General features: G+C 35.6%; 7 protein-coding genes, 1 long non-coding RNA gene and 1 other non-coding gene across 24 annotated transcripts; 5 read left to right on the top strand and 4 right to left on the bottom strand.

Annotated features, from left to right (window-relative positions):
* Positions 1 to 3,755: 3,755 nt before the first annotated feature.
* On the bottom strand, positions 3,756 to 7,547 carry LOC107264386 (40S ribosomal protein S12, mitochondrial). Of its 2 annotated transcripts, none has more exons than XM_015732596.2 (6): positions 7,384 to 7,546; positions 7,029 to 7,076; positions 6,872 to 6,919; positions 6,489 to 6,587; positions 4,126 to 4,347; positions 3,756 to 4,042 (listed from the first exon to the last, which is right to left on the bottom strand). In XM_015732596.2, exons 1-6 carry the CDS (start codon positions 7,445 to 7,447, stop codon positions 3,909 to 3,911), a joined length of 615 nt encoding a protein of 204 aa, XP_015588082.1. In that variant the 5' UTR covers positions 7,448 to 7,546; the 3' UTR covers positions 3,756 to 3,908. The 2 variants fall into 2 exon arrangements, with proteins under 2 accessions (XP_015588082.1, XP_024937446.1); XM_025081678.1 differs by having other exon boundaries at positions 3,826 to 4,042; positions 6,851 to 6,919; positions 7,384 to 7,547.
* Positions 7,548 to 7,852: 305 nt separating this feature from the next.
* Positions 7,853 to 8,816, bottom strand: LOC107264383 (keratin-associated protein 19-2). Its single transcript, XM_015732594.2, has 3 exons — positions 8,683 to 8,816; positions 8,443 to 8,584; positions 7,853 to 8,234 (listed from the first exon to the last, which is right to left on the bottom strand). Exons 1-3 carry the CDS (start codon positions 8,692 to 8,694, stop codon positions 8,011 to 8,013), a joined length of 378 nt encoding a protein of 125 aa, XP_015588080.1. The 5' UTR covers positions 8,695 to 8,816; the 3' UTR covers positions 7,853 to 8,010.
* On the top strand, positions 8,711 to 11,190 carry LOC112493856. 3 transcript variants are annotated; one of them, XR_003058772.1, is made up of 5 exons: positions 8,711 to 8,849; positions 8,964 to 10,483; positions 10,598 to 10,768; positions 10,850 to 10,986; positions 11,050 to 11,190. It is a non-coding gene; the product is annotated as an uncharacterized LOC112493856 (long non-coding RNA). The 3 variants fall into 3 exon arrangements; XR_003058773.1 differs by lacking the exon at positions 11,050 to 11,190 and having other exon boundaries at positions 10,603 to 10,768; XR_003058774.1 differs by lacking the exon at positions 11,050 to 11,190 and having other exon boundaries at positions 10,598 to 10,772; positions 10,850 to 10,985.
* On the bottom strand, positions 10,464 to 13,619 carry LOC107264381. Of its 4 annotated transcripts, none has more exons than XR_001536928.2 (3): positions 13,489 to 13,619; positions 12,947 to 12,991; positions 11,191 to 11,320 (listed from the first exon to the last, which is right to left on the bottom strand). XR_001536928.2 is itself a non-coding variant. In XM_015732590.2 (2 exons), exons 1-2 carry the CDS (start codon positions 12,075 to 12,077, stop codon positions 10,499 to 10,501), a joined length of 840 nt encoding a protein of 279 aa, XP_015588076.1. In that variant the 5' UTR covers positions 12,078 to 12,162; the 3' UTR covers positions 10,464 to 10,498. The 4 variants fall into 4 exon arrangements, 2 of the variants coding, with proteins under 2 accessions (XP_015588076.1, XP_015588075.1); XR_003058771.1 differs by having other exon boundaries at positions 13,447 to 13,582; XM_015732590.2 differs by lacking the exons at positions 12,947 to 12,991; positions 13,489 to 13,619 and adding an exon at positions 12,060 to 12,162 and having other exon boundaries at positions 10,464 to 11,320.
* On the top strand, positions 12,022 to 15,330 carry LOC107264382. 4 transcript variants are annotated; one of them, XM_025081675.1, is made up of 4 exons: positions 12,022 to 12,156; positions 12,261 to 12,367; positions 14,155 to 14,322; positions 14,407 to 15,330. In XM_025081675.1, exons 3-4 carry the CDS (start codon positions 14,281 to 14,283, stop codon positions 15,091 to 15,093), a joined length of 729 nt encoding a protein of 242 aa, XP_024937443.1. In that variant the 5' UTR covers positions 12,022 to 12,156; positions 12,261 to 12,367; positions 14,155 to 14,280; the 3' UTR covers positions 15,094 to 15,330. The 4 variants fall into 4 exon arrangements, with proteins under 4 accessions (XP_024937443.1, XP_024937444.1, XP_015588077.1 ...); XM_025081676.1 differs by lacking the exons at positions 12,022 to 12,156; positions 12,261 to 12,367 and adding an exon at positions 12,997 to 13,619; XM_015732591.2 differs by lacking the exons at positions 12,022 to 12,156; positions 12,261 to 12,367 and adding an exon at positions 13,591 to 13,888.
* A 416-nt stretch (positions 15,331 to 15,746) lies between these two features.
* On the top strand, positions 15,747 to 15,820 carry Trnai-aau. The gene has a single exon. It is a non-coding gene; the product is annotated as a tRNA-Ile (tRNA).
* Positions 15,821 to 15,984: 164 nt separating this feature from the next.
* Positions 15,985 to 19,154, top strand: LOC107264036 (methylcrotonoyl-CoA carboxylase subunit alpha, mitochondrial). Of its 7 annotated transcripts, none has more exons than XM_015731875.1 (9): positions 15,985 to 16,367; positions 16,428 to 16,503; positions 16,585 to 16,969; positions 17,046 to 17,380; positions 17,464 to 17,760; positions 17,841 to 18,050; positions 18,112 to 18,606; positions 18,674 to 18,859; positions 18,943 to 19,154. In XM_015731875.1, exons 1-9 carry the CDS (start codon positions 16,330 to 16,332, stop codon positions 19,048 to 19,050), a joined length of 2,130 nt encoding a protein of 709 aa, XP_015587361.1. In that variant the 5' UTR covers positions 15,985 to 16,329; the 3' UTR covers positions 19,051 to 19,154. The 7 variants fall into 7 exon arrangements, with proteins under 7 accessions (XP_015587361.1, XP_015587362.1, XP_015587363.1 ...); XM_015731876.2 differs by having other exon boundaries at positions 16,019 to 16,367; positions 16,434 to 16,503; XM_015731877.2 differs by having other exon boundaries at positions 16,019 to 16,367; positions 16,437 to 16,503.
* LOC107264035 (ESF1 homolog) lies at positions 19,093 to 22,198 on the bottom strand. The gene is made up of 8 exons (XM_015731874.2): positions 22,037 to 22,198; positions 21,213 to 21,899; positions 20,960 to 21,138; positions 20,783 to 20,896; positions 20,520 to 20,720; positions 20,223 to 20,445; positions 19,366 to 20,153; positions 19,093 to 19,300 (listed from the first exon to the last, which is right to left on the bottom strand). The coding sequence occupies exons 2-8, from the start codon at positions 21,868 to 21,870 to the stop codon at positions 19,190 to 19,192; spliced, it is 2,274 nt and encodes a 757-aa protein (XP_015587360.1). The 5' UTR covers positions 21,871 to 21,899; positions 22,037 to 22,198; the 3' UTR covers positions 19,093 to 19,189.
* Positions 22,199 to 22,237: 39 nt separating this feature from the next.
* LOC107264038 (pentatricopeptide repeat-containing protein 1, mitochondrial) lies at positions 22,238 to 24,410 on the top strand. The gene is made up of 2 exons (XM_015731880.2): positions 22,238 to 24,168; positions 24,231 to 24,410. Exons 1-2 carry the CDS (start codon positions 22,387 to 22,389, stop codon positions 24,357 to 24,359), a joined length of 1,911 nt encoding a protein of 636 aa, XP_015587366.1. The 5' UTR covers positions 22,238 to 22,386; the 3' UTR covers positions 24,360 to 24,410.
* Positions 24,411 to 24,425: the final 15 nt, after the last annotated feature.

A 24,425-nucleotide genomic window follows, 5' to 3' on the forward strand; every position in this document is an offset into this window, starting at 1 on the left:
GGAGTTGATGAACATTTTTTAAAAACTTTTATTTACGAAGATTTCACGAGAAAATGACACATCCAGTTTCGCCATGGTGTGCCCTGTTAAATTACAAAATGCCGGTTATTTAGGAGTATACGTTTCGTATACAAAGGAAGCGATAATCGATCATTTATACTTTGGATACTTTTCTTCAAAATAGGTTTAATTGCACACGTAAAGATTACTGAGTATGGGAGGAAATTTGAATACTTGTTGTGAAGGGTATGCATCACGATGACAATGTGAACGCAGCTGTAATAACTTCTAAAAACGTATATAAGGTCTTATGGGCGGATTGGAGGAATAATGAAAAATGTAAAAATCTTTTGTTGGATTCGTAACAGATATAATGGAAAGTCCATGAGTGGTGTACATACAAGAGACAAATACTACTGGGAATTAAAACGGTAATATTTTGGGCGGGAACAGGTAAAGTAATGAGGTTTTAGGTAAAGGTGTAATAAAATACGGGTCACCGCCATTTTGTACCGTAATCGAACAATGGTCTTGAGGGTTTTGCAATGTAAAGCGATAACGGGTCGAAGGAAGATTTTATATACAAGAATGGACATTCTATCGCTCAAATTTGTATTCTATATTGGAAATACTTTTTTGAAAATTAATCGAACTTATCGGAAGCTAATAGAGAGGGGAGGCGGAGTATTGGGGACTGATTTACGTATCCTCTCACTCTTGGGAGGTCCAGGAAACTTGTATGTGTCGTTTTCCCAGCGGCCATTAGCTTTTCTAAATAACGCGGACGAACGTAAGTATCCCCTGACTTCCTTTGAAAAAAGAACTGGTAAAGATTTTGAAAAAAAAATTGGACAGCCGGACGTCGCATTAAGACGTCTCTCCGTGGTAATTACTTTTAGATTTATCTTGAGCGCGGGGACCACCGACCAAGTTTTGCCAACAGACTTTCGAAATTTGCATACTTCCGGTCTTCGCGCACGCCCCTTTCCCTGCGGGCGCACCCTTTACCTAAATATCCCACAGGAATCCCTGTCCTTTTTTCCTGATCGCTCGAACACGCCCTTAGGCCTATTGGCATATCGAGAGAAAAAGAATTTTTTGGCCGAGTGCCCTTTTCGTAACGGGTGTCACCAAACAAAAATGAGACGTCTGCGTAGCAAGGGTGAACTGTACCGTTAGCCATACGAATGCGTTAAAAAAAATTTGTAAAATAAAAAAAATAATTTTGATAACTGTACATTAAGGATTTTTAAAAAATTTAAGAGTTCCAAAATCGCAGGATAACGATGTCCGTGTTTTTCTTTACTTTCGATTTGTATCCTTTTTAAAAAAAAATTTTTTTCAAACGACCACTTCTTTTCGTCAAATACAAAAACGCACGGATTTACCCGTCGGTAAAAGTTCGCAAATTTACCTTAGGCGAAATTGGGCGCATGGCGACTGGTGACGATTCATTCGAACGTGAAAGAAAACGGTTAGCCGAAAGGGCTGCGTGTGCGACATGAAAGAGTAAAACCGCTATACAAATTTGACAAAAACTTTTAAGAACAGATCGTGGTGTCCGGTTACTAAGCTCAATGGTAAAGAGTTGAAGCTGCCTCTTCAGAGGAGTACTTTACCTTTTGTTTGACAGTGAAAAACTAGGCTGGACACACTGGGATTTTACGAATCGTTCGTTTTTCTTTCTTTTTTCTCTTCTACTCCTCTTAAGGTTATGCAGATTCCTGTGTACCCGCCGAGCAAAGCACACAACAGTACCCCACTTCACGATAAAAACTTTTGTCGACCCACTACCTTATTTACGTCAGCTGTTTTAAAGAACTTCAAGATAATCCGTCAGCTCGAAGGAAACAAAAGAAGTAACGAAACAAAAACCTCACGCAGTATTGCGTATGCTTACGCGTTATGACGAATCTCTTTTCAAATGATAAATAATCAAAATAAAATTTGAAAAATCAGTTGACTCACGAAACTGTACAAGGTATGTCATGAATGAAGGCTAATTAGGGAAAACCATAATAAAAACAACTGGTTCTACGGTATCATTGCTGACCTGAAAAATACAAGCTTATACGATGCAATAAAAATGGCGAAACTCACGGGTTCAGGTACATCGTGAAATTCGGTGCAACCAGGTTTCCTCGTAACACAACATTTTAACACATCGATGCGTACCACAGGATAGAAAAACAATTTTTATTGCAGGAAAGTTTTAAGCTCCGTACTAAGTTTATGAGTGGGTTTAAGGAAAACTCGATTATGGCGTATCGGATTAACTTCAGCCTGACTCTGCAAACGGTTTAAATGAGTTAACGATGTACCCACGAAAATTCTATACTGTTGTTTAGACTCAAATTATTATCCGGATTAGAAAGGACATTTGTCTTGCCATAACAGGTCAAGAACTTGTGCAAAAGATGCAAAATAAGAATAGACCATTTTTTAAATAAAAAAAATATCTTTGTACAAAAGATTAAAATAATTATATAATCTCAGCATGAGTTCTACATCCGCTTTCCCATCGCGCGGATAAACCTAAAGAATTTAACGGTAATTTTCACTATGACATCACGTGCTGACTATGCGATAAACACAAATATTTTGAAATCTTAAGCCAATAAAGTTTATCCTAGCTTCACTGTATGTAATCAATGTATAATGATTGTCTTCCATTCATGTTCCTTTCACGAGTTATCACAGTCATTATCGGGAGGCTGTATCATTGCGCCATTGTCTATGTCAAACACAGATTGTTAGGTAATCACGGCTCGACGACGTAAACAGAAAATTGTTGTTAAATATCCATAAACGAAAATTTCATATTCACACGTCATTATAGTCTAGACATAATAGTCCACGTTATCTGGACAGTCTGCAAGTCAGGTAACATGCTTGCAGCGAACGTGACGCACATTGCGAAAATTTGCTGACGTAGCGGGAGGCATGTGGTCTTTCTCAATCATCATCAACATCATCCCCTTAGTCAGGGATGACCATCCCACTCAGGGTTCTCAACTCTCTCCATTGTCTGAACTGTAATAAAAACCTGAACAAGCATAACAGTGTAACAACCCAATGATTAAAAAATTATTAAGTAATTAAGTAACCTTAGACTTCTCAACTATAAATATCTGCATATTAATAAACAAAGCATTTGATACATTTTAACTAGTCATTACTGTCCAGTATAATGAAATGAATTATGCAACTATGTAAACCCATAAGTAATATACTCTGTCACCCTTGAATAGTTGATACTAAATAGGGTATAAAAAATAGAAACTAGTGATAAATTAAAATGTCATAAGTTGAGAGTCCCGGTGTGGAGTGTCCGAATGTTGGTCAGCATGTCATATGGTCAATAGCGAGAGGTCGCGGGGGTGGAATAAGTTTGCATCTGCAGGCTGGACCAACCCTTCCGTAATAACGTTGAGGAAATAGGGGCTGCACTACTTGAGCCCTTGCCTATTGTGAATCCCTATGGAGAAATGCATTATGCATCGTGGTGGATGTGTGGTCCAGCTAACGGTAAATGAAAGGTTGGCACGGCTTATTCCCCATTCGTAGAGAGTACGGGACTTGGAAATGTGTGTCAAAGGGTCGCAATTCGCGAGGAATTGTGGGAACCGTAACGATAGGGATTCTTGCCAATTTTTGATGGATATGGGGAGGGATCCCTTTTCTCATGGTGTCGGTTTCGGAGGTACGTAGTTTCTGGTAAAAGAGATTCTGAGGTGCATTTTATGACGCTCATATAAGAATTACCGTGACCGTAAAGGATGTATTGCGCGTGAGAATGGCTCTTAAGTGCCGTTAGGTTTGAAATTCGGTGTCAAGTACAATCATTTATTGACTACGAGCAGTAGCAATGAGTCATTTTAATTCTGTTCAATTTTAAACTAATGACTTCACTTGTTGGGCTTTACCACGTGTGCCAGATCGTACACACCACGAACGCACTTTATCTTTACACCAGGTACGTCTTGGCATCTTCCTACTCTGCAAAGAACTATATTGTGCTCTTGAAGATTGTGTCCGACACCTGAAAAATTAAAGAGATTGGTTGGTGTCGATGAGTGAAATATAGAAAAAAATTGATACCAAAGGATAGTTTGTAAAATTTACCTGGAATATAAGCCACCATCTCCTTTCCTGTGGACAATCGTACTAAGACACACTTTCTGTTAGCTGAATTTGGCTTTTTTGGTTTCTTGATGACCGTCTTCAAGACAACACCTTTCGCAAAGGGTTTACCATCCAATGGTCTTCTTTTGGGTCGCTTCTTCTTGTAACCCTTTTTTCTGTGCAATTGCAAAAGGCTGGAACCACAGCGTATCTGTTGCAATCCTGAAAATGTGTGAAGATATAAAATTATTAATATGTTATTTATAACAATAATTGTGATTAGGCAATACAGCAGTTCTCTTTTAAGAGTATTCAAACAGAATAAGAATATTAGGCCATCTAAATTTCTTGGCGCAATCTCTAATCCGCTATTGGCTCCGGGAGAAAGTGATTTTCCGACAATCAACAGTATCTGAATTTTCACCTCAAATGACCCAAATATTACTCAACAACGGTTAATTGTCGTTATTGCGTTTCTCGAGTCATGGATATTCCAAAAATTCTGAAAGCCTGCCTGGGGGCCATTTGGGCCGGTTTCACTAAAGTTAACCGAGGTCTAACTATTGAAATTAACCAATCAAGTCCGAAATTTTTGAAAATACTGGCATCTAATTGACTAATTTTACCAAATACCATGGTCAACTTTGTTGAAACCAGCGTTTACACCCGTTTCCGTCGGCGTGTTTTAAATCTGGTTCAATATTTTTTATATAGTTTTGAGACAACCAGAGGTTAAACTCCGGTTAAGGTCGATGGAAACGGGCGTTAGTCTTCTTATACTGGAAAAACAGATGACTATTGGATTCTGTGAAACCGAGGCCCGAAGGCGTTTTCAATTTCTACGTCATAGAACTGGTGGATTGCGCGACCAGCGTCATCCACAAGGTGGAGAATTGGATTGATTGGTAGGCGTGGAAGAACGAGGACTCGTCCTCGTGAAGTGCATTGTAAAGGTTCGACAGAAAATGACCAAAAATGACGGGAGGGTAACGGTACCAAGAAACGGAAAACTCTTTCGCAAATAATCTTGTGGACACAAAAAGGGACGCTGGGACCGAAATATCAAATATGACGGGCGCTTGACATCTGCAAGCCGCTCAGAGTCCTTTCTTGGCGAAGCGTGCATAAGCTTATTAAGTAACATTGTTACGAAGTAAAGTCCAGTTCGGGATACGGTCAACCAGGAAAGATTTTCCAGTCCCAAAGTGGACAACTCTTTTGTCGTAAAATTTTTGAATGTTGGATAGGAATGGAGGGTGGTCAGTTATTAATTTATAAAAAATTCTTGTCAACCTATAGAAATGAAGAAATCATCTGACAGCAATATTTAAAAAATTTTTAGATTATAAATGAACCAACAAAAAATTGTTAAAAATTCCATTGAGTAGGCTTCCATTGAAACTTCTTCGTTCTAGAAATAATTTTACTAGGATGACGAGCATCCATTTTGTTCAGGACTGTACCATTGTTGTTCATTTTGAGATCTGACTGACCACCGTCCATCAATACAACAGATGTCCAAAACCTGGCGCTGCTAATCCAACCTAACTTGGACTTAACTAAGCCAAGAGACCAGTAGAACCCATTATATACAAAAGGCAACCCTTTTCTAAAGATCAATGCGCAAGATTACATTGCGAAAAATTTCGATGTCGCGCTTACAGCTTTGTCGCCCTGTACTCTTTGCATGAAGCTTACGAAAATTCTGCGCCTTGGTTCTCTGGTCACGGAAATGAAAACGTAAAAATTTGAACCCTAATTGTCGACTCTGATTTTATCTGGCATATTTCAAGAAGACCAACAGATAACATAACCATCTGAGCAAGAGATAAAAATGAGGAGACTATTTTGGAAAAAGTATGAAAAAAAATTCCAATATCTATAAAATATAGTTTTTAATATATTACATATTTTCTTCAGGGACTGTACTGCTTCGCGAAACTGACAACTGGTCAACCGCAAATGAACATGTCACCCCTCTCAATTCCCACCGATTTCGCCATTGGCCATGACCACAACCATTTTCCGTTTGAATCCTTTCTACGTCTCTGGACCCTTTTTGCATTTCAAGATCTTTCTGCAGGGATCAAAGAGGTAAGCTGCTCTGACCGCACGATCGTGCGATTTTGCTGGCCACGCGCATTTTCGCAAAAGAATGTGAAAAGCTGACGGGGTACGCGATGGGAACTTTGCTACCTTCACCTCTTTCTAGGACCAGCAAACTTTTCGTACCCTTAACTGAAAGATCTGTATCTCTCGAGCTTATTGAAACTCGAGATGTCACTGGGCTTCTTAGAGTTTGTTTTGTTACACTTATGGGAAACGCAAATAAAGGTGGTGACGTTTTATGGGTACAAACCTACCGATTTTACTTAAATGGGTCACCATGCCAGTTTGCTCCTGTCTGCTTCTGAGCATCCACTTAGGTTGATGTTCCTTATTCGCGACAATTTGGCCAGCACCTTGTTATATTAAACAATATTGAAATTATAGTAGAGTATAACTATATAAATTATTGATTGAATACAATACTAATGTTAATTGCTGTGATCAGCAAAAACAATGCTAAGGAAACAAACACATCTGATTTATCAGATTTTATAAATGCTGTAACATTTCCAATCATTTGACTAATCAAATGTATTTATTTTCTTAGTGCTGTTTCTGTTAAACTTAGCTAACATTATCTTTATGGAGAATTTATTACTTTAAATTTGTGAATCATCTTGGACAATTATTTGCTTACCCTGCCACGCACTATTTAGGTATGTCCTTGTAACATTTGTTAAACGCTCTGCAAAACAATATGCATTATGATATTTAACAATGAAAAAACTTGATAATGAGAAACACGAAGTGTCTCAAGGATACTGATCTGTAAGAAATTCTTATATATCACTCACCCTGAGTTGCATTGTTAATACGTAGCCTTGACAAACACGATAGGCTTCCTGTGAAAGCAAATTTTATTTTGTAATGTACAAAACATTTCACTAATTAGTTCATTGTTATTCACTGTTACGAAACTATATAAACCAAAACAAATTCTTTTTAGTATGTCATTAATAATAGCTCAAACAGTTTGCATTCAATGTTCAGCTCGTTATATTCCAGTATTACATAATAAACGATTATACAACTAATTAACAACAATATTAAAAGAAATGTATTCAACTCCAGTGCCAAATGTAGAATAGATGTTAGGTTAAGTTAGGTCAGAAAAACAACGAATGATAAATTGTGTCTTTAATAAATTACCTTCAACACCATTAACGATGCAACTTCTGGCCAAGCTCGTCAAACCTTTCGCAAGGATATTCATGATTGTTTCACGTGAATCCCACTTAAAAAACAATTATCTACCTTTCGGAGGAATGTTAACCAACATTCCTCCCGGTATATCTATTGGCAAAGAGTGGAACTATTACCCAAGTCCCCGTGGTTAAACTAGATCCCTCGATTACCGACCCAATAATTAATAATTAACCCTTTAATTACATTAGCCCCAATCTCAATATATCAAACAGTAAACTCATAGTATTCTGCACTCATAGTATTCTGTATATTCTTTAAATTCGCTTACGAAAGACACAAATATAAACATCTTTAATTCTTTTGATATCAATAAGATATTTTTTAACGATCCCTGATCACTATGTATCGGCGATTATACCCAGGATGAGAAATTCATGTGATAAGAACAAAGTATTAATAAAAGTATTAAATTTATTTAAAGAGACACAGGGAAAAATACAAAGACTTATCAGATAAGGGTTGTGTTAGATAAATATATAAGAAAATTGATTTAATTTACTTCGACGGATCCATTAAGAGGGAAGTCGAGCCGCGGTAATGACCAGGCCGATATTTCCATGCCTAAACTGTTCACCAACCATGTACGTATCCTGATCCATGACCTAGGCCAATACCACCATGACCCAAGCCAATACCACCATAACCAGCGTGTATCGGGGCTGAAATAACCGGAGCGCTGTAACCGTGAGATGCGGAAATTGGCGCGCTATAGGAAATCGGAGCTGGTGCTGCTGCAATTCCATGACCCAAACCATATCCCGCACCACCAAGATATCCATGTCCGTATCCTGAACCTGTAAGAAGAAATAACGGAACTGGATCTCTTGTCTTTAGCAATCTTAACCATCCAGTCAGACCGGATGTTCCTCCTGTTTTGATCCGAATCCACATTCGTTGTCCGTAAGAAGTCAAAGTAACTTCCCATGAAGAAAAACTTTCAACAACGACTTTTAGCTTCAGAAGTGAATAGCGAAAATTATACACTGAATGAATATGTTTTACCTCCATAACTGTTGAGACCACCATAACCTAAACCGTATCCGCCATAACCCAAGCCCAGTAGACCTCTCTTCTCGTGCTTCTTCGTCTCCAAAGCTTCTTCAGCGAAGATGGGAGAAGCCAAAGCAACGATGGTGAAAATAAGCTGTTTGCGATAAGAAAAATATATTTATAGTAAGGACTTTTTAATGGTTTTGAATTTTTTATAATTTCTCATAGAGTTCACTCTCTCAATATACTCACTATAGCGTTCATGGTGTTGGCTGCGATGAGTAGATCGATTCAGTTGAAACTGATGCAGACACCAGGAGACAGACACCCTTTTATACCAGTGAGTCTTTTCAAATGATATTGCAGGGGGATCATGGTGTGCCGTTGTATTGTAGTATCTGTACCACTCACAGATAAACGTAAGTACACGCCATACCTGTAATATACATGGTGTACTGCAGTATACGCCTTTCTAAAACGATTTTTCCCATACACGCGTCACGAAAATTCTTTGTTCGGGATCGCTCGATCAGGATCGTTACTAACTTGGCCGCCCTGGGAATTGGAAATGCACGAGATCCAGAGATCATACGTCAAGCAGCGACACCATTCAAGACCTTCTACATAGAAAAAAAAAAACAAAGTATTTCACCTAAGGACATATTCAGCAACTCCACAGGACTTTTTTGTCCAAAACAATTTTTCAAGAATTTCTTATCCAACTTTCGTGCAATCTTAAACATTCTTAATCGGTGCGATTAAGAGACTTAATTTCATGTTTATTATATAAAATTGCTCTGATTGTTTTGAACTACTTTTCTAATGGAAGATTTAGGTTTTTTTTTATCTTGACCCAATTAGTCTTGAGAAACAAAAGTGCATCTAATGATTCTCATAGTTGGGCCTATGAAGATAAAAATGTCTCATTTGCTGTTCTCAAATTTCATGGAAGGGTCTCACTTTCACTGTCAGGTATGGTACTGGTTTTTGGTTGCAGTGCTATATAAAAATGCAGATCTGTCTTTTCCATCGTCCGGTATTGCACTTCCTCTATGGAGCAAAGGACCGTATCCTGGCCCTGAGGCCTTTATTCACTCTCGGCAATCTTACGCAGTCCTGCCACTCGTTACACGCTGATTTGCGACATGATCAATTTTACATTGCGAAATGGGTCCCCAAAGGTCGCTGTTTCTACCTTTATACCTTTATTTTTTAAGCATTGCAAACAAGTACCACTATAAGGAATACCGGATACGTTAATTTATTGATCAAAAATAATTTCTTGAATATTCCATGATTAACTTATGATTATGTAATAGGCGTAACACTTTGCATGACAGTTATTATTTCATTTTAATAATCCTATTTGTAATAGAATCTCTACCGTGGTTATAAGCTGAGGATTACATATGATATCAATAAAAAAAAAAGAATAAAAGGGAACTTGAGATCAGTTATCTAAGCACGACGAAGTTCTTAGTTTATATTATACATATATTCGTGGGAAATTGTTAAATTTGTGACAAGTAACGTTACAGAATTTAATATTAATTATAATAAATTTCATATTTTTAATAGCACGACAATTTATTTGTAAAAATACATTTTATTCGCCATTGGCCAGTGCCTTATTCAATATGTGTATACATATAATTTAATATAAGTTCCACATAATCAAGGTACTACGACATTAATAACGTTAACTTACAAAAAACAAGTCTTGCTCATTTCTACCCATCACAGTAGATTATTGTATTGATACGCTTGAATTTTTAATAATGAACCGATGACAATTATGTTAGAAATAAATTAACGATGACAATATACACTGATGCAAGTATTAATTAATACTAAGCTTAAACAATCTAAATCTGACAATTAAATCTGAATATTGCAGTTACAGATAATGATGCAGCGTAACATTCGGATCATCGGTTGCACCTAAACGGCTTATCGACTTATCAGCTACACCGAACGAGTACGGATCAATATAGAAAATTAAAACATTAATCATTGTTATTTTGAAACACAGCCCATTATGAGGATACGCAAGGTACGTTAAACAATTTTAAACTGAAACGTAAAAGCCATGACCAGCTCCATGGCCACCATAGTCAATCCCAACACCAAAACCACCGTAATGAGTTTTAAATATATTCTTCTGCAGTACAGGTTCTACCAAAACTTTTGGATCGTGTCTGTGTACAATGATCTGATGAATATTTGGTGCCACCAACGTAAACTTTCTACTGTCAAATATCATTGGTTTGCGATGCACCATCATTGACTTCTGATGGGACACTGACTTGTGATTGAATAACAAACCGCCATGACCATCGTGAGTTAGTACCAACGGTTTATGCTGTACCGTGACTGTGTGTTCATCCGAATTGTGTAATATCATTGGCTTCTGTTCCAGAATCACCGTCTTACGTTGTGGTTCTTCCAAACGTAAATGCTTCTCATCCAAAACCACTTTGGCAGCGTGATCTACCAGGATTTCCTTGTGATCCAATATCACCTTGGGATGAATCACTTCTATCTTGTGAACGATTGGTAATATCACGTGTTCACCGTGCAGTGGTACCAATACATGATCAGCCTTTGGTCCTTTTGCAGAAGCTAACGTTGGTACCGTACCTGATTTTGGTACTATTGGTATATTCTTGATGAAGATGTTCTGTCTGACCACAGCAGGGATGTCGATATTTTTACCATGATGCTGTTGAAGTTCAAAGGACACGTATCCAACCTCCAATGGTGATCTTTTGACATTCTTGGACTGTTTCAACTGGTCGTCAAACTCGATATCCAGATCACACAGAGATGAAACGGGATCATCAGACAAGGAACTGATGGCAAATCGATGATTGATAAGGAGGATCAGTAGCTGGAATGAAAAAAAATGCATTGTGAGTTATACTGCTGATATTTTATAAGTCTAATGGAGTTACAAGTGACAAGCACGAGAGTAAATAAAGCTGGCACTATTTACAATCATAAATCAACACATTTATGTTCGTTATTATAGAGTTAAAATTGGACTTAATTGCCAGCTACCGAGGGTAATAAATTCATCACATGGGTATCAAGATTGGCTTGTATAACCCTCTCTGCTAGTTAAGGCAATCACCTTGCGTAGCCTTTCATCTGTCGAATTTGAGCCAACAACTGAAATATCGCGGGTTCGACGTTCCTCGAAGGTGATTGGTCGAGAAGCCGTAGGCCTTCTATTCATTATTATGTACAAATCAGCCAGATACATGGGCAAGATACCTTCTAATAAGATGCTTCTGGCAAACTATACTTTTACTTTGCCTCTAATCTTATCGTTGCGCTTTATATGCGCCTGAAATGCATTCACGTGAGTTGTCATATCATTGCCCCTGATAAAAGTATTATCTGGGGCCATTATTTTTACTGAAGACAAGAGAACAACAATAAAAGGTTATGGATTATTCAAAAAAGCAATATCCAATCTTGACAGCTTGTGAGAAGAAAAATGGAGGTTAAAAAAGGTATAGAAAATTAACTTTTTTCTATATACAATCAATGAAGAATATATGAAAAAACATTGTGTAATCTTTTCAGAAAGAATTTACCCCAGAGTATAGTGAAACTTAACTCACTTTTAGCGTGACGTTCATGTTGCCTCCAACGGTGTCAAGCGGACACTAACTTTAAAGATCTTTTAAGACACGCGATAAATATATCGCTACGTTTAAGGTAAAGGTACATGTTTATATATATATAGTATATGTATGTATACGTATAAGTGTCTCTTTACCCACACTGTCGACAAAATCGTATGGATGAATTTACTACCACAGGAAGAAGCTGGACCAGTTTGATTTCGTAAAGGCAAGATGAAAGTACGCGACACCAGCTACGGAACTTAAATCGTGAAGTAGCAGTATATCTAATTATTAATCGAAACGTAAGTAAGCATCGTGTAACACGGATTTCGGACTGAATGTATATACGACCTCCAAATAGTTTTGGTGTCCTTCGGGAACGTAAAATCTGGGCCCACTGTTCCTGACCTATGAGCGGAACGAGATCGTCGTATTTTTTGTAAATGGCGCCACTGACACGCCGGATACTTGTTCTTGAGTTATTTAACGTCAATTCAAGTCCGGCTTGTGGATTCGAAAATAAACATTGGGCTGATGACTTGTTTTCGCGCGAAATGCTTTATTAATATTCATGCATTGTCAATTAATTAATCTCAACTCTATTTCCGATCGTATTTGCAATGTCGTAAAGTCATTGACCTAATATACCCGGATATTCTTGTGAATTTTGCTGGTGTTGGCACCTTTCTTGTTTTTTCATTATTTTGATTCTTGCTCGCGGAGGCCACATCTTTAGATCGTCCTATTCTAATTATATACTAATTATGGAAGTTCGTTTGTCTACTATTCTCGACAATTAAATGGGATAAGGGAATTTAGTTTTTCTCCATTTTTTTTTGAGATAATAATTAGCTGTATTATTATTGACATTTATAACTTACGTGGTTTTATTTGGCATAATCAAACTGCAAATGTCCCTGGGACATCTAGGACATGAAATTTTAAGATATTTTATATTAGCTTCTATAAACGCATAGACATTTCATAGAGGGACGTTATATGCATAAATAATTGAGGCCAAAATTGATATAAATTGGTAATAGAGGGTCAAGAATTTGAAAAAAAAAATATCGATACGATTCTACAATATCGCCATGGCTAATCATGCACATGTTTATAATTGCGAACATACAGAAATCGCATATATTAATATGTAAACAAAAATATTGATATTATTGTTTGCCAAAAAAAGAACTAGGGCATCTTACTGCGTTTGAAGATACGTCAATCTGGATGCTGTATGCACGGTTGTTTAAATCTCCATTTAATATTCCCATAGAACCCTTAATTTATTAATAAGCTTACCAAACAAACATTTTACTAAGCTCTTATGTGAAAACATTAATCCCCCATTTGTGCCAATAAAAATTTAATTTGTTACCTGGACTATAAATGATGGAGTGTAAGTTTACAGCTTACTCACAATCTCTTATAGGTGACAACATGTCATTAGAACTGCAACGCCTGAAGACAGTTTTTCCGTGATAAAGCTCGCGTTGTATCGGATGCATGAGAATAATGCGCAGTCGTATTTATCTCCTGTGATCGTTACTGGTTAGATTATTGTTTCTTGCTTGAGGTTTTTTGGTTCTTATCCGGGATAGGGTTCAGAGCCCTTGTACATCCATATACATATACATATGGAGCAGTCATGAATATTTTTTGACTCGGTACTCATCGACTTGTTCGATTGGGTTGTGACTGGTCTTGCCTTGGTTGCCTGTACTCATATGTTGTTCCTGTCACTTTTATTGAGTAAACATTTTGCATCATAATTCGTATTAACGAATTTTGGTCAGTGAACCGAATTCCTAAGTAAGATGGTGAGAATCCTTATGATTCGACATTGTACGGTTTATATTTGTAATTTAACGTAACATATCGTAACATAACCTAGATTACTGTTTACTATGTCAACCGTTTTCTTAATGTATTGACACTTTGGAAACTGGAATAATTTTTTTTCAACGTCATCCATAATTATAAATTCAATAAGAATTTTGATATTTAATGGCAATTAAAACTATATCTGGATACTGGAAATTATTTTAGTATGTTTAATTTTTACACAAAATTTTATAATTTTTAGGTAAATGTCGTTTGCCGAGGTTGTCGTAAAATTTTACAGAATGAAACTGTCAAAAAGGATATATTCACTGAGAATATTTCAGTTTGTTCGAGTAAAGACAATGAACTTGAGAAAAAATATATTCCTATGAAATTGTTTACTGGGATTGAGCTTATCACTGGAGAAACTGTAAGTATTTGTTAAATATTAGGATTGATAAACAATAATGCACATGTAACAGAATATAGGTTTAAGCAATATGTATATATGTAGGTTTCCAAAGAAGATGATTTGTCCACCGTTTTTTGTGAAGGGTGCTGTAACAAAGTGGAGGAATATATTAATTTTCGTATTAAATTAATAACATCGCTTGAGATGTTACATATTTCTAAGGGAACATGTGAAAATGATAGTAAAGGCTCAATTTCCTTGGAAACTAATAATGAAAATAAAGAAACCACTATGTCTTTAATAAAAAAAAATGAAGATGAAAAATTATCTGATGAAACCAGTACTGCAATGTTTGAAGAAGAAAGTTCTGATAAATCAGAAAGGCAGGAAGAAAGGTCTATCTCTGAAGATTTGATAAATGTTGATGAAAATAGTGTACCCTTAGATTTTATGAGTTTATTTAACATTATTGTTCAAGAAAATTGTCTGGATGGCAATGATGAGGATAATCAGATTAATAATATTCTCAATGAATTAGATTGTTCAAATGAGATTTTAGAATCTCACAATGCAAAAGAAACTACTGTCAAAGTTAAAGATAATGATATTGAATCTGAAATTGATGTATGCTCTTGTGAAGATGATGATATTATAGAGTTGGAAGTTCCAAGAAAAGCATATGAAACGGTCTACATTGAAAGCTCATCCGATTCAGATATAGAAATATGTGATTATGAACCAACTGGTAAAAAAAGTAAAAATCACAGTACTTTATCTCCTCTGTTTTAGTGTACAGGTACCTGTAAATCTTCACTATTCCAACATTGCATTTTGAAACGAAATAAAATAGTATGTGTAAAATTATTATAAACATGTATCAAATTCATGTTAAATGAGTCTGAAACAATGGGTATTTTATGTGTTAAGCAAGAATTAAAAAATAAATGTTCTGTAAATTATATCTACTGTAAAGAAATCTGTGATATCAATCATGACTGTTTATTAAATATATATAAATCTTTTCTATTATTTTTTACTTCATTTCACCACATTCCTTACCCATTGTAGTTAAATAATGTATGCTACTCATTCCTACTTCATTAATAGTATTTCGAAATTTTTAATTTTTAAAAACTGTCTTGAAATTTGATTGGTAAAGCTGCGTAATGACAATTCACAAATAAAACGTGTCTTTTCGACCATTGAATAAAAATAAAATCTATAATAGGTCATGAGTATTTTGTAAAGTAATTATATCAGAAAGTGTGCTGTGAAAGGTTTCACAAATAAATTTTTATTCAAGTGTATTTTGATGTATTTATCAAAACTATTACATCGTCGTTACTGACATAGTTTATTACATGTGTAAATGAATTACTATTTTGTTATTTTTATATAAAAAATATTCAATAGTATTATTAATAGTTCATAATGAAACATACGGCCCATTAGCTCAGTTGGTTAGAGCGTCGTGCTAATAACGCGAAGGTCGCGGGTTCGATCCCCTCATGGGCCAAATTTTTTCGTTTTGTCAGATTTTTATTCACGAATTCATTGAATATTTCATAAAATAATACATTTTATATATTTATTCTTTATCAATGACAGTTTTAATTCATCATAAATGATCATTTGCTATACATTTATTAATTTTAACTTTTTTCTTTAAAGAAGATGCATGAGTAAGAAGATACAACACATCTTATCTCAGATTCAGTTTGATGGATAAGTTTAATCTTAGTTTTGATACAATAAGAATGTTATGTTGCAAGTTTCTTATAATTTACTATTAAAAACAGTTTATTTTCCTTACACTCCACATGCTAATCAAGATTGTTTACCATTAGTTTCACGTTATATCTTATCTACATACTGTTTATGTAATCGAATTGTGGAACAGACCATGATTAAACATGTTTATTGTTTCGTCATCAGCAGTAAACTGTATATGAAATTATGAAGAAGGTTTCAGTATGTTTCAAGCTGTTAAACCACCTTCATGTTCTGTATTAATAACGTGTCATCATGCATCGGTTTGGCAGATTAAAGTCCCTCTTTGAATGGTAGGTACTGTACTATCTCTGAAACAGTATTTTTATGAATAATATTATTTCATTCATAAGTTACAGCAGCTACCTAACCGCATGCCCAGACTGTCAATTTTCAAGTAGCACAGGACAGAATAGAAGAATCGACAAGGTAATCATGATTGGCTATTGACATATTTGAAATCTATGTATATCTATGAAACTTATTTGCAGCATTCTATTTCTATGATAGGTACTTATTGCTAACAGGGGAGAGATAGCATGTCGTATATCGAGAACAGCAAGAAAGCTTGGTGTGAAAACAGTGGCAGTGTACAGTGATGCAGACCGAGACTCTATGCATGTTGATTTGGCTGATGAAGCTTATTGCATAGGTCCTGCAGCTTCTAGTCAAAGTTATTTAAGACAGGACAAGATCATAGCTACTGCCAAGAAATCACATTGTCAAGCAGTACATCCAGGCTATGGATTTTTATCAGAGAATACAGAGTTCGCAGAACTCTGTCAGAAAGAAAATATCATATTCATTGGTCCACCGGCTTCTGCAATCAGGGATATGGGAATTAAAAGTACATCTAAAGCCATCATGGCCAAAGCTGGAGTTCCTATTATTGAAGGTACATATACCATAGTCTCTAATAAATTGTAAACACTGTTCTATATTAGAACTCAATACTTCAACGTTTTAAACAGGGTATCATGAAGAGGATCAGTCAGATATAACGTTATTGGCAGAAGCTAAGAAAATCGGTTTCCCACTGATGATAAAAGCGGTACGTGGAGGTGGTGGTAAAGGTATGAGAATCGCACTTAAAGAGAGCGATTTTACAGAGGCATTGGAATCTGCCCGTACCGAATCTCAAAAAGCATTTGGCGACTCAGCTGTACTCCTAGAGAAGTTTGTCGCCGAGCCAAGACACGTGGAAGTGCAAGTATTTGCAGATCATTATGGAAATGCTGTTCACTTATTTGAAAGGGATTGTTCAGTTCAAAGAAGACATCAGAAAGTTATCGAAGAAGCTCCAGCAGTATGCAATAATCATTTTCTAAATGATCTTTGTACCACTCAAAGAATCGGGCTCTGTATCGGAGTTGTTTCTTTATTTCATAGCCAGGAATCTCGGCAGAATTGCGTGCAGAATTGGGCGCGGCGGCTGTGCGTGCCGCTAAAGCTGTAGGATATGTGGGGGCTGGTACCGTAGAATTTATTATGGATCGAAATACCCATAGTTTCCATTTTATGGAGATGAATACCCGTCTGCAGGTTGAACATCCCGTCACTGAAGCAATTACAGGAACAGATCTTGTTGAATGGCAACTCAAAGTAGCAGCTGGTGAAAAACTTCCTCTTACGCAGGAAGAGATTCAACTGAAAGGACATGCTTTCGAGGCTAGAATATATGCAGAGGTGATTGCAAATTATTTAGGAGATATTTTTATAAGCAATTTTTTCTTTTTTGTATATAAAGAATATTCGTTATGCTCCAGGATCCGAGAGGTGGATTTTTACCTGGAGCTGGTCCACTTTTGTACTTAAGAACACCTGAGACATCAGAAAATGTCAGGGTTGAAACTGGCGTGCGACAAGGTGATGAAGTATCTGTACATTATGACCCTATGATAGCAAAACTAGTTGTTTGGGGTAAAAACAGAGAAGAGGCTCTAAGTATACTAAGAGGCAAATTATCAGAGTATGATGTAAGTATAAAAAAAATGTAATTGAACAGTTTTAGATGAATTTCCACCATTATTATTCTAGATTGTTGGTGTCGAGACAAACGTGGAATTTATAAAGGATCTATCTGCCCATCCAAAGTTTCAAAATGGGGAAGTGCATACTGGGTTTATTGAAGAAAATTTTGATTCTCTTTTTCGCAAGCTACAAGTACCTAAGTTAGTTTTAGCACAAGGAGCACTTGCCTTAATACTACTTCAAGAGTATAAGTCTCTCAAGGCAGCAATTACAACGCAAATTCCCTTCAATCCTTTTACCACAGAAGTGGGATTAAGGCTGAATCATATTTTGAATCGAAGATTCAAATTCAATGTATTAGATAATGACGTTGTGGTTGACGTCAAATATACTGAGCCAGAAGTATATTCAATTAGGGTGGATAATCTTGGACCTTGGAGAAAAGTTACAGGAATTCTGATAAATAGCGATAAGGGTTTTGAAATTAATTCAGAGATTGATGGAATTAAGTCTAAAGTGCGAATAGTAAAGTTGAAAGATGAGCTTTATATATTTACCAATGTAAGTTCTTCTTCTTGGTCATACTTGAAAATATGGTACCGTATAAAATTAGTTTTTTTAATTTCAGGATCGCAAGTGGCAATTAAAAATTGCACAAGCAAAATTCATAAGTCTACTTTCTAAAGAAAAGAATGTTTCTGCTGGTGCAGCAATTAGTCCTATGCCAGGAGTAGTGGACAAAGTGCTTATTAAAAAAGGAGATGTTGTCAGTAAAGGTGATCCATTAATCGTTATTGTTGCCATGAAGATGGAGGTAAGTTTTTTCATACTTAAAACATATAAACATATTGATTAAAGCATAACGCCACTGTAAATATATTCTTTTAATTACTCTAGCACATAATAAAAGCATCTGCTGATGGCACAATCGATGAAGTCCTCTGTGCTGTTGGTGACAACGTTGCGAAAAACAAACTGCTAGTGCAGTTAAAAGAGTCCCCGTAACAAGTACAAAAATCTTTTGCTAAATGACCACAGGCCGCACTATACAGAGTATATTGTTATTTTTGTATCTCATATAAAATAAAATGTAATTTTGTTTAAAAAAATTGGATCAGCATCACATTTTTTGGATAAAGGTTTATTACTTTACGGGTTTTGATATATTTTTTGTATTACGTTTTACAGATTTTACCAATGCTGCAATTTCTGCACTGACATTTTTATCTCTCTTAGATTGTTTTTCTGGTGCATCCTAAAATAATACAAGATTTTGTTAATTTGTGACTGTTTTATGTTATTTTTATTCTGTGTACTTACAATTTTGACTTCTTCATTGGCTCTTCTCTTTAATTTTTCACTAATAAGAGCTTCGGTGCCTTTAGTCTTTCGATAATGAGGATCCGCAGGGTCAATATTGAAATGATGCGAAGAGAACAAAGAAGCAAATCTTGGATCCTTAACATCCACTTCAAAATCATCTTCATTTTCTTGCTTTTTTGCATCTTTTTTCTTGTTCAGGCGCTTCTTCTTTGATTTAGATGCAGATTCCATTTCCTCAATTTTCTTCATATTAAAGTGTTTCTTGTTCTCTTCATCTGCTTTGTCCATTAAAAGTAATTCTAATTCAGCCCTTTTCCGATTCTCTTCCTCGTCATCAGATTTCAAATCATCTTCTTTTTGAGACTTTGGTTGCTTCTTATTTTTTGATTTTATATTCTTCATCTCCTCTGCAAAATAGGGATCATTCATATCAATATCAGACGGTATTGAATCTTCACTTTCAGAATCTGTAGGTCCATTTTCTCCCTTTTCTCTGAGTTTCTTCTTTTCATCCTTCTTTGCCTTCTTTTTCGCTTTTCGTTTCTCAAGAAATTGTTCAAAAGGTGTAAGATTCTTATCCTTCATTAATTTTTCCTTTACTAATTTTTCCGTTTTCTCTTTCATTCCCAATCCCCAAGTAAATTCTAATTCAACTTTCTCTTTCTTCTTTGCCTCTTCTTGCTCTTCAATCGATTTTAATAGAGACTTGTATTTTTCAATCGGATTCTTATTATCTTCTAAGTCTGAATCACTTTGGATTTCCGGATTTTTAATCTTGTCATCGTCTACAATAAATAATAATACTAACGTCACGTTACGACTTTTATAAAATTTTATGTGTTGCATATACTCACCAGAATCATCATCGCTTGTACCGCTTGCTAGGTACGCTTGTATGTCGTTCTCATTCACTTCATCAATTTTTCCAGAGTTCAATTTCTCCGTTATTTCTTGTCTCTCGGGATTAGTTTCGTCCCAAGTCAATTCCACTTTAACTTGCTGCAAAGCAGTCGTGGTGAATTGCCTTGGTTGATACTTTGAAAGTTCAGGTACTTTATCACAGACTTCTTTTGGTTCCTAGAATATAAAAACTTATTAATTGTCGTTATATTTCATAGAATGCTCGTTGCAGTAAATAATTCATTACATACATGTTCGAAGGTCATATCATCTGGAATGAATCTTAGATCCAGTTTGGTCGCAGTGGATTCGTACTCTATGCCATCACACTCTGTATAAATTTTATTTGCTGTTTCAGAAGAATCACAATCGATAACAGCGTAATAGTATTTTAATCGGTTCAATTGATATTGCCTTAATTTTTCCATGTGATAATTCGAACCTTCTTCGTTCTGTAATATGAAATATCATTATTCTCTGTAGTTTAGATAATAAAAATAATTTTTCTCCATACTTCGTCATCTTCTGCATCGCTGTGAACTTCATTACTCTTAGCTTCTACTAATTCAATAGGACCTTTGACCTCTTCCTCTTTCATGCGCTCCAAACCAAAATCTGATGGATAAATCTAGAATCCAAGGGGTTATACACTTTTTATTTTATCAGATAAGATGAATTTTTCAATCATTACCGTAACTGAATGAATAAGACCACCACTTGGTAGGAATGAATTAAACAGGACCATGAGGTCAACAGCTCGTATCCTATCCCAATCCATATTACAAGCAGCCAATCTGTGTGTTATTTCATCTGTCGTTTCAGCTTCCTTATCCAATTCACCCCAATTATGTTCAACTTCATTTTCCTCATCTAGAAATATAGATATAATCGACGATTAATATATGGAACTAAGTATGACAGGCATGTGTAGTTGCAAATCATACCATCGTATTCTGAGCTTTCTTCATCGGACGAACTGTCTGTCATTAAAATGCCTTCACCTCTAGCATAATCTACCGTAAGATCCCTTAGTTTTTTCTTAACGCCATTTTCTATCTCATTTGTTTCATTTTTACGTCTAATGTATAATTGATTTTCATTTTCCTTCATATCTTCTATTCCAACTTCTGAGTCCAGTGCATCATCAGAAGTATCATTTTCCGAATCCTCATTTTTATCTAATTCTAATGTTGACCGAGTTGCTGGTTTTATGCGAAGCAAATCTCCATTACTAGAGAACGATTCCTCTTCACTTCCTTCAACTTCTTCTTTTTCTTTTTGGTCCTTTTGCTTTCTTAGCTTCTTTTTCTTTTCTTTTGTTTTACTGTGACTTGGCTCATTTTTTTTTGGTAAATCTTCATCTTCATCTTCATCTTCACTTTCACTGGAAAGCTCATAGTACTTTTTTAAATTCTCTGTTGAACTCTGGCTTACAGGTCTGCCTCTTTTATCAATAGTATATTTTATAGAGAACTTCTTGTCACTAAACATAGACTGAAACCTCTTGTCTATTTTGACTTTGCGTTCACTTTTTGGAATCCTTCTAAATCTTGGATCCTTTGCAACATGTGCAAACCGAGGATCTTTTAACATATCGTCCATCTTCGTTGAGTAAAAATTATTTATTAACACTACAAAACAAGTATACATAATAAGTAAACTGTAATAATTTGGAAAATTAAAAAAGATACTAAATATTTTATCAATGATTCAGTAGAATATGACAGCAAAAGATCAAGTTATAGTGTTGGCTAGAGTAATAACTTACCGGTTTATAATAAGACACGTGTTTCATGGGTACAACAGACTCTTTCTCGCAAATTGTAGTGCTTTTATATTTATTCAATCTTCTGGCTTTTCTCTGATTCTATTTTTTGATTAATAAATACAATATTATCTTCCCAAATCCACGTGCTCAGCAGCGAGCATGGCAGCGAGAATACATTGCCATCTATCTAGTGGACCTTCAACTTCCTAGTCAAAGATTTCGGAGCAACAATATATCATCATATGTAACCGGCATGGTTGTGCTAAAGAAATTATAACCTTACAAAAAGACCTACATTTGTTAATGAAAAATGTATTGAAATTGAATCGTTGAAAGGATTCACAGTGAAGATGCTTACTACAAAGCTAAGTGTATCGTTAAGAGTAAACAATATTGTGACCAGAACTTGCATAGCTAGTGGGAGTATTGAGAGTTTCAAGCAAAACAAGCATCCTCAGGCAATAACAAGATCTTTCAACGTTCTAGCTAATAACGGAGCTGAATCCTCGAAACATATTGTACAAAAACAGGTTTCAAAACCAAAAATATTACTTAGAATGTATGATACTCAAAAGGTTCCAGAGAATCCTGATATTTTTGGAGATCTCGGTGATAGAAACTTTGAACGTGTTGCCATGGATGAGATGGAGGAAGAGGAAGAGAAGTTCACACAAAATGAAGTAACAATACCACGCAGATTGAAGCCCAGTGCTGGTCAATATGCTGATATGATAAAATCTCATATTGGCAAGGGTGATTTAACAGCTGCTACAAATGTTTTGAATCTTGTAAAAGAGAACAGGGATAAGCCTAACGAGTACATGTTCAGTCTTCTAATAAGAGCATATGCTGTTCAAGGTGATATAAAGAAGTGTTTCAATCTTTATAATAATATGAAGAAGCGAAACTTAAAACCTAATGCTGCTATCTATACCAGTCTATTGAATGTTTGTGGAAATTCTTCAAATACTGAATTAGCTTTGGAAAAACTGACAGATTTGAGAGAAAAATTTATACAACTTAATTTTCCATTAAACCAGACTCATTATAATGCTTTAGTAAAAGCATATGGGGTACATAATAAGATTCTACAAGCTTTTGAAGTAGTGGATCAGATGAAAGATAATCATATACCTATTGGAGAAAGTACATTTAATTCTCTTCTCTGTGGATGTATTTCTGACAAAAAAGCAGGATCGAGATACGCTCTAGTGATATGGCATCTAATGCAGCATCAAAAAGTAAAACCCACAATCACTACTTATAATCTTATGCTACGTGCTATCAGAGATTGTAACATGGGGAACTTAAAAGTAAATGAATTCTTAGTACCAGGCTGGAAACAAACTCAAATTTCTTTCTCTACGGATGGCGTGCCTGACCTATTAGCATCTCCACCGAAGCTAAGTGCATTGGTCCTTACTCTCCACAAAAACCAATCAAGAAATAAGAAACAGCAAAATATCTTAACGTCCAGTCGCGCTCTGGAAATGCAAGAATCACACAGTACATTGGAAATCAGAAGTAAAGAAGAAAATTCTATGATACCTGCTTCACTAGATCATGTAAATCTAGACGATATAATATCTAAGAATGCTTTGGTATTATTCGGTGGTCTCCAAGGAATCTTAGATCGAATGAAGGCAGACAATGTAAAGCCAGATATGAGAACATTATCGTTGCTCGTGCAATTAGTTCCACCATCTATAGCAGCTGAAGAAGCGATAATGAAGAGCGCAAAATCTTATGAAATAGAGTTGGACGTATCTTTTTATAATAGTTTGATGAAAAAAAGGAGCCTGAGAGGTGATTATGCATATGCAAAAAAACTTCTTCATGAAATGGAGAGAAACAATGTGCAACCAGACATACTTACATGGGGAATATTGGCGCTAGGATGCAAATCCAATGACGAAGGCAGAGAACTTATTCAAGGTATGAGAGACACCGGATTCAGATTAAATGCAGTAATTGCTGGAACTCTGATCAAAAATGCTTGTCGAAAAGAGCAATTTTTCTTCATCTTGGAAGTAATGGAGCATATGTACAGAGCAAAGATTAAACCCAACAAGATGCTTTATGAAACTCTGGATGCCTTCCAAAGTGCAATGAAGAAACTATCGAAGAGCAAGGTACTAGTAAACATATTTTAGAAAATTTGTAATGTATTTTAAACGTTTTTCATCTATTTTAGGAAAATTCAAAGTTCACTTCGAGTTCCTTCTTTAAGGACGGTTTGTCGAAATTTAACTTGAGGTATTCCGAATGGCAAAAGCAAATGGAACGACCAGAATGGGCGAAACCATGGTCAGATAATAAATAATGTAAATTACTAATTGTTTGTAAAAACTTGTAATAAATATGTTAAGTCAAAGATCAGGTGCATTAC

Source organism: Cephus cinctus, unplaced genomic scaffold (genome assembly GCF_000341935.2).
Source record: "Cephus cinctus unplaced genomic scaffold, Ccin1 Ccin1_scaffold0168, whole genome shotgun sequence".
Taxonomy (NCBI): Eukaryota; Metazoa; Arthropoda; class Insecta; order Hymenoptera; family Cephidae; genus Cephus; species Cephus cinctus.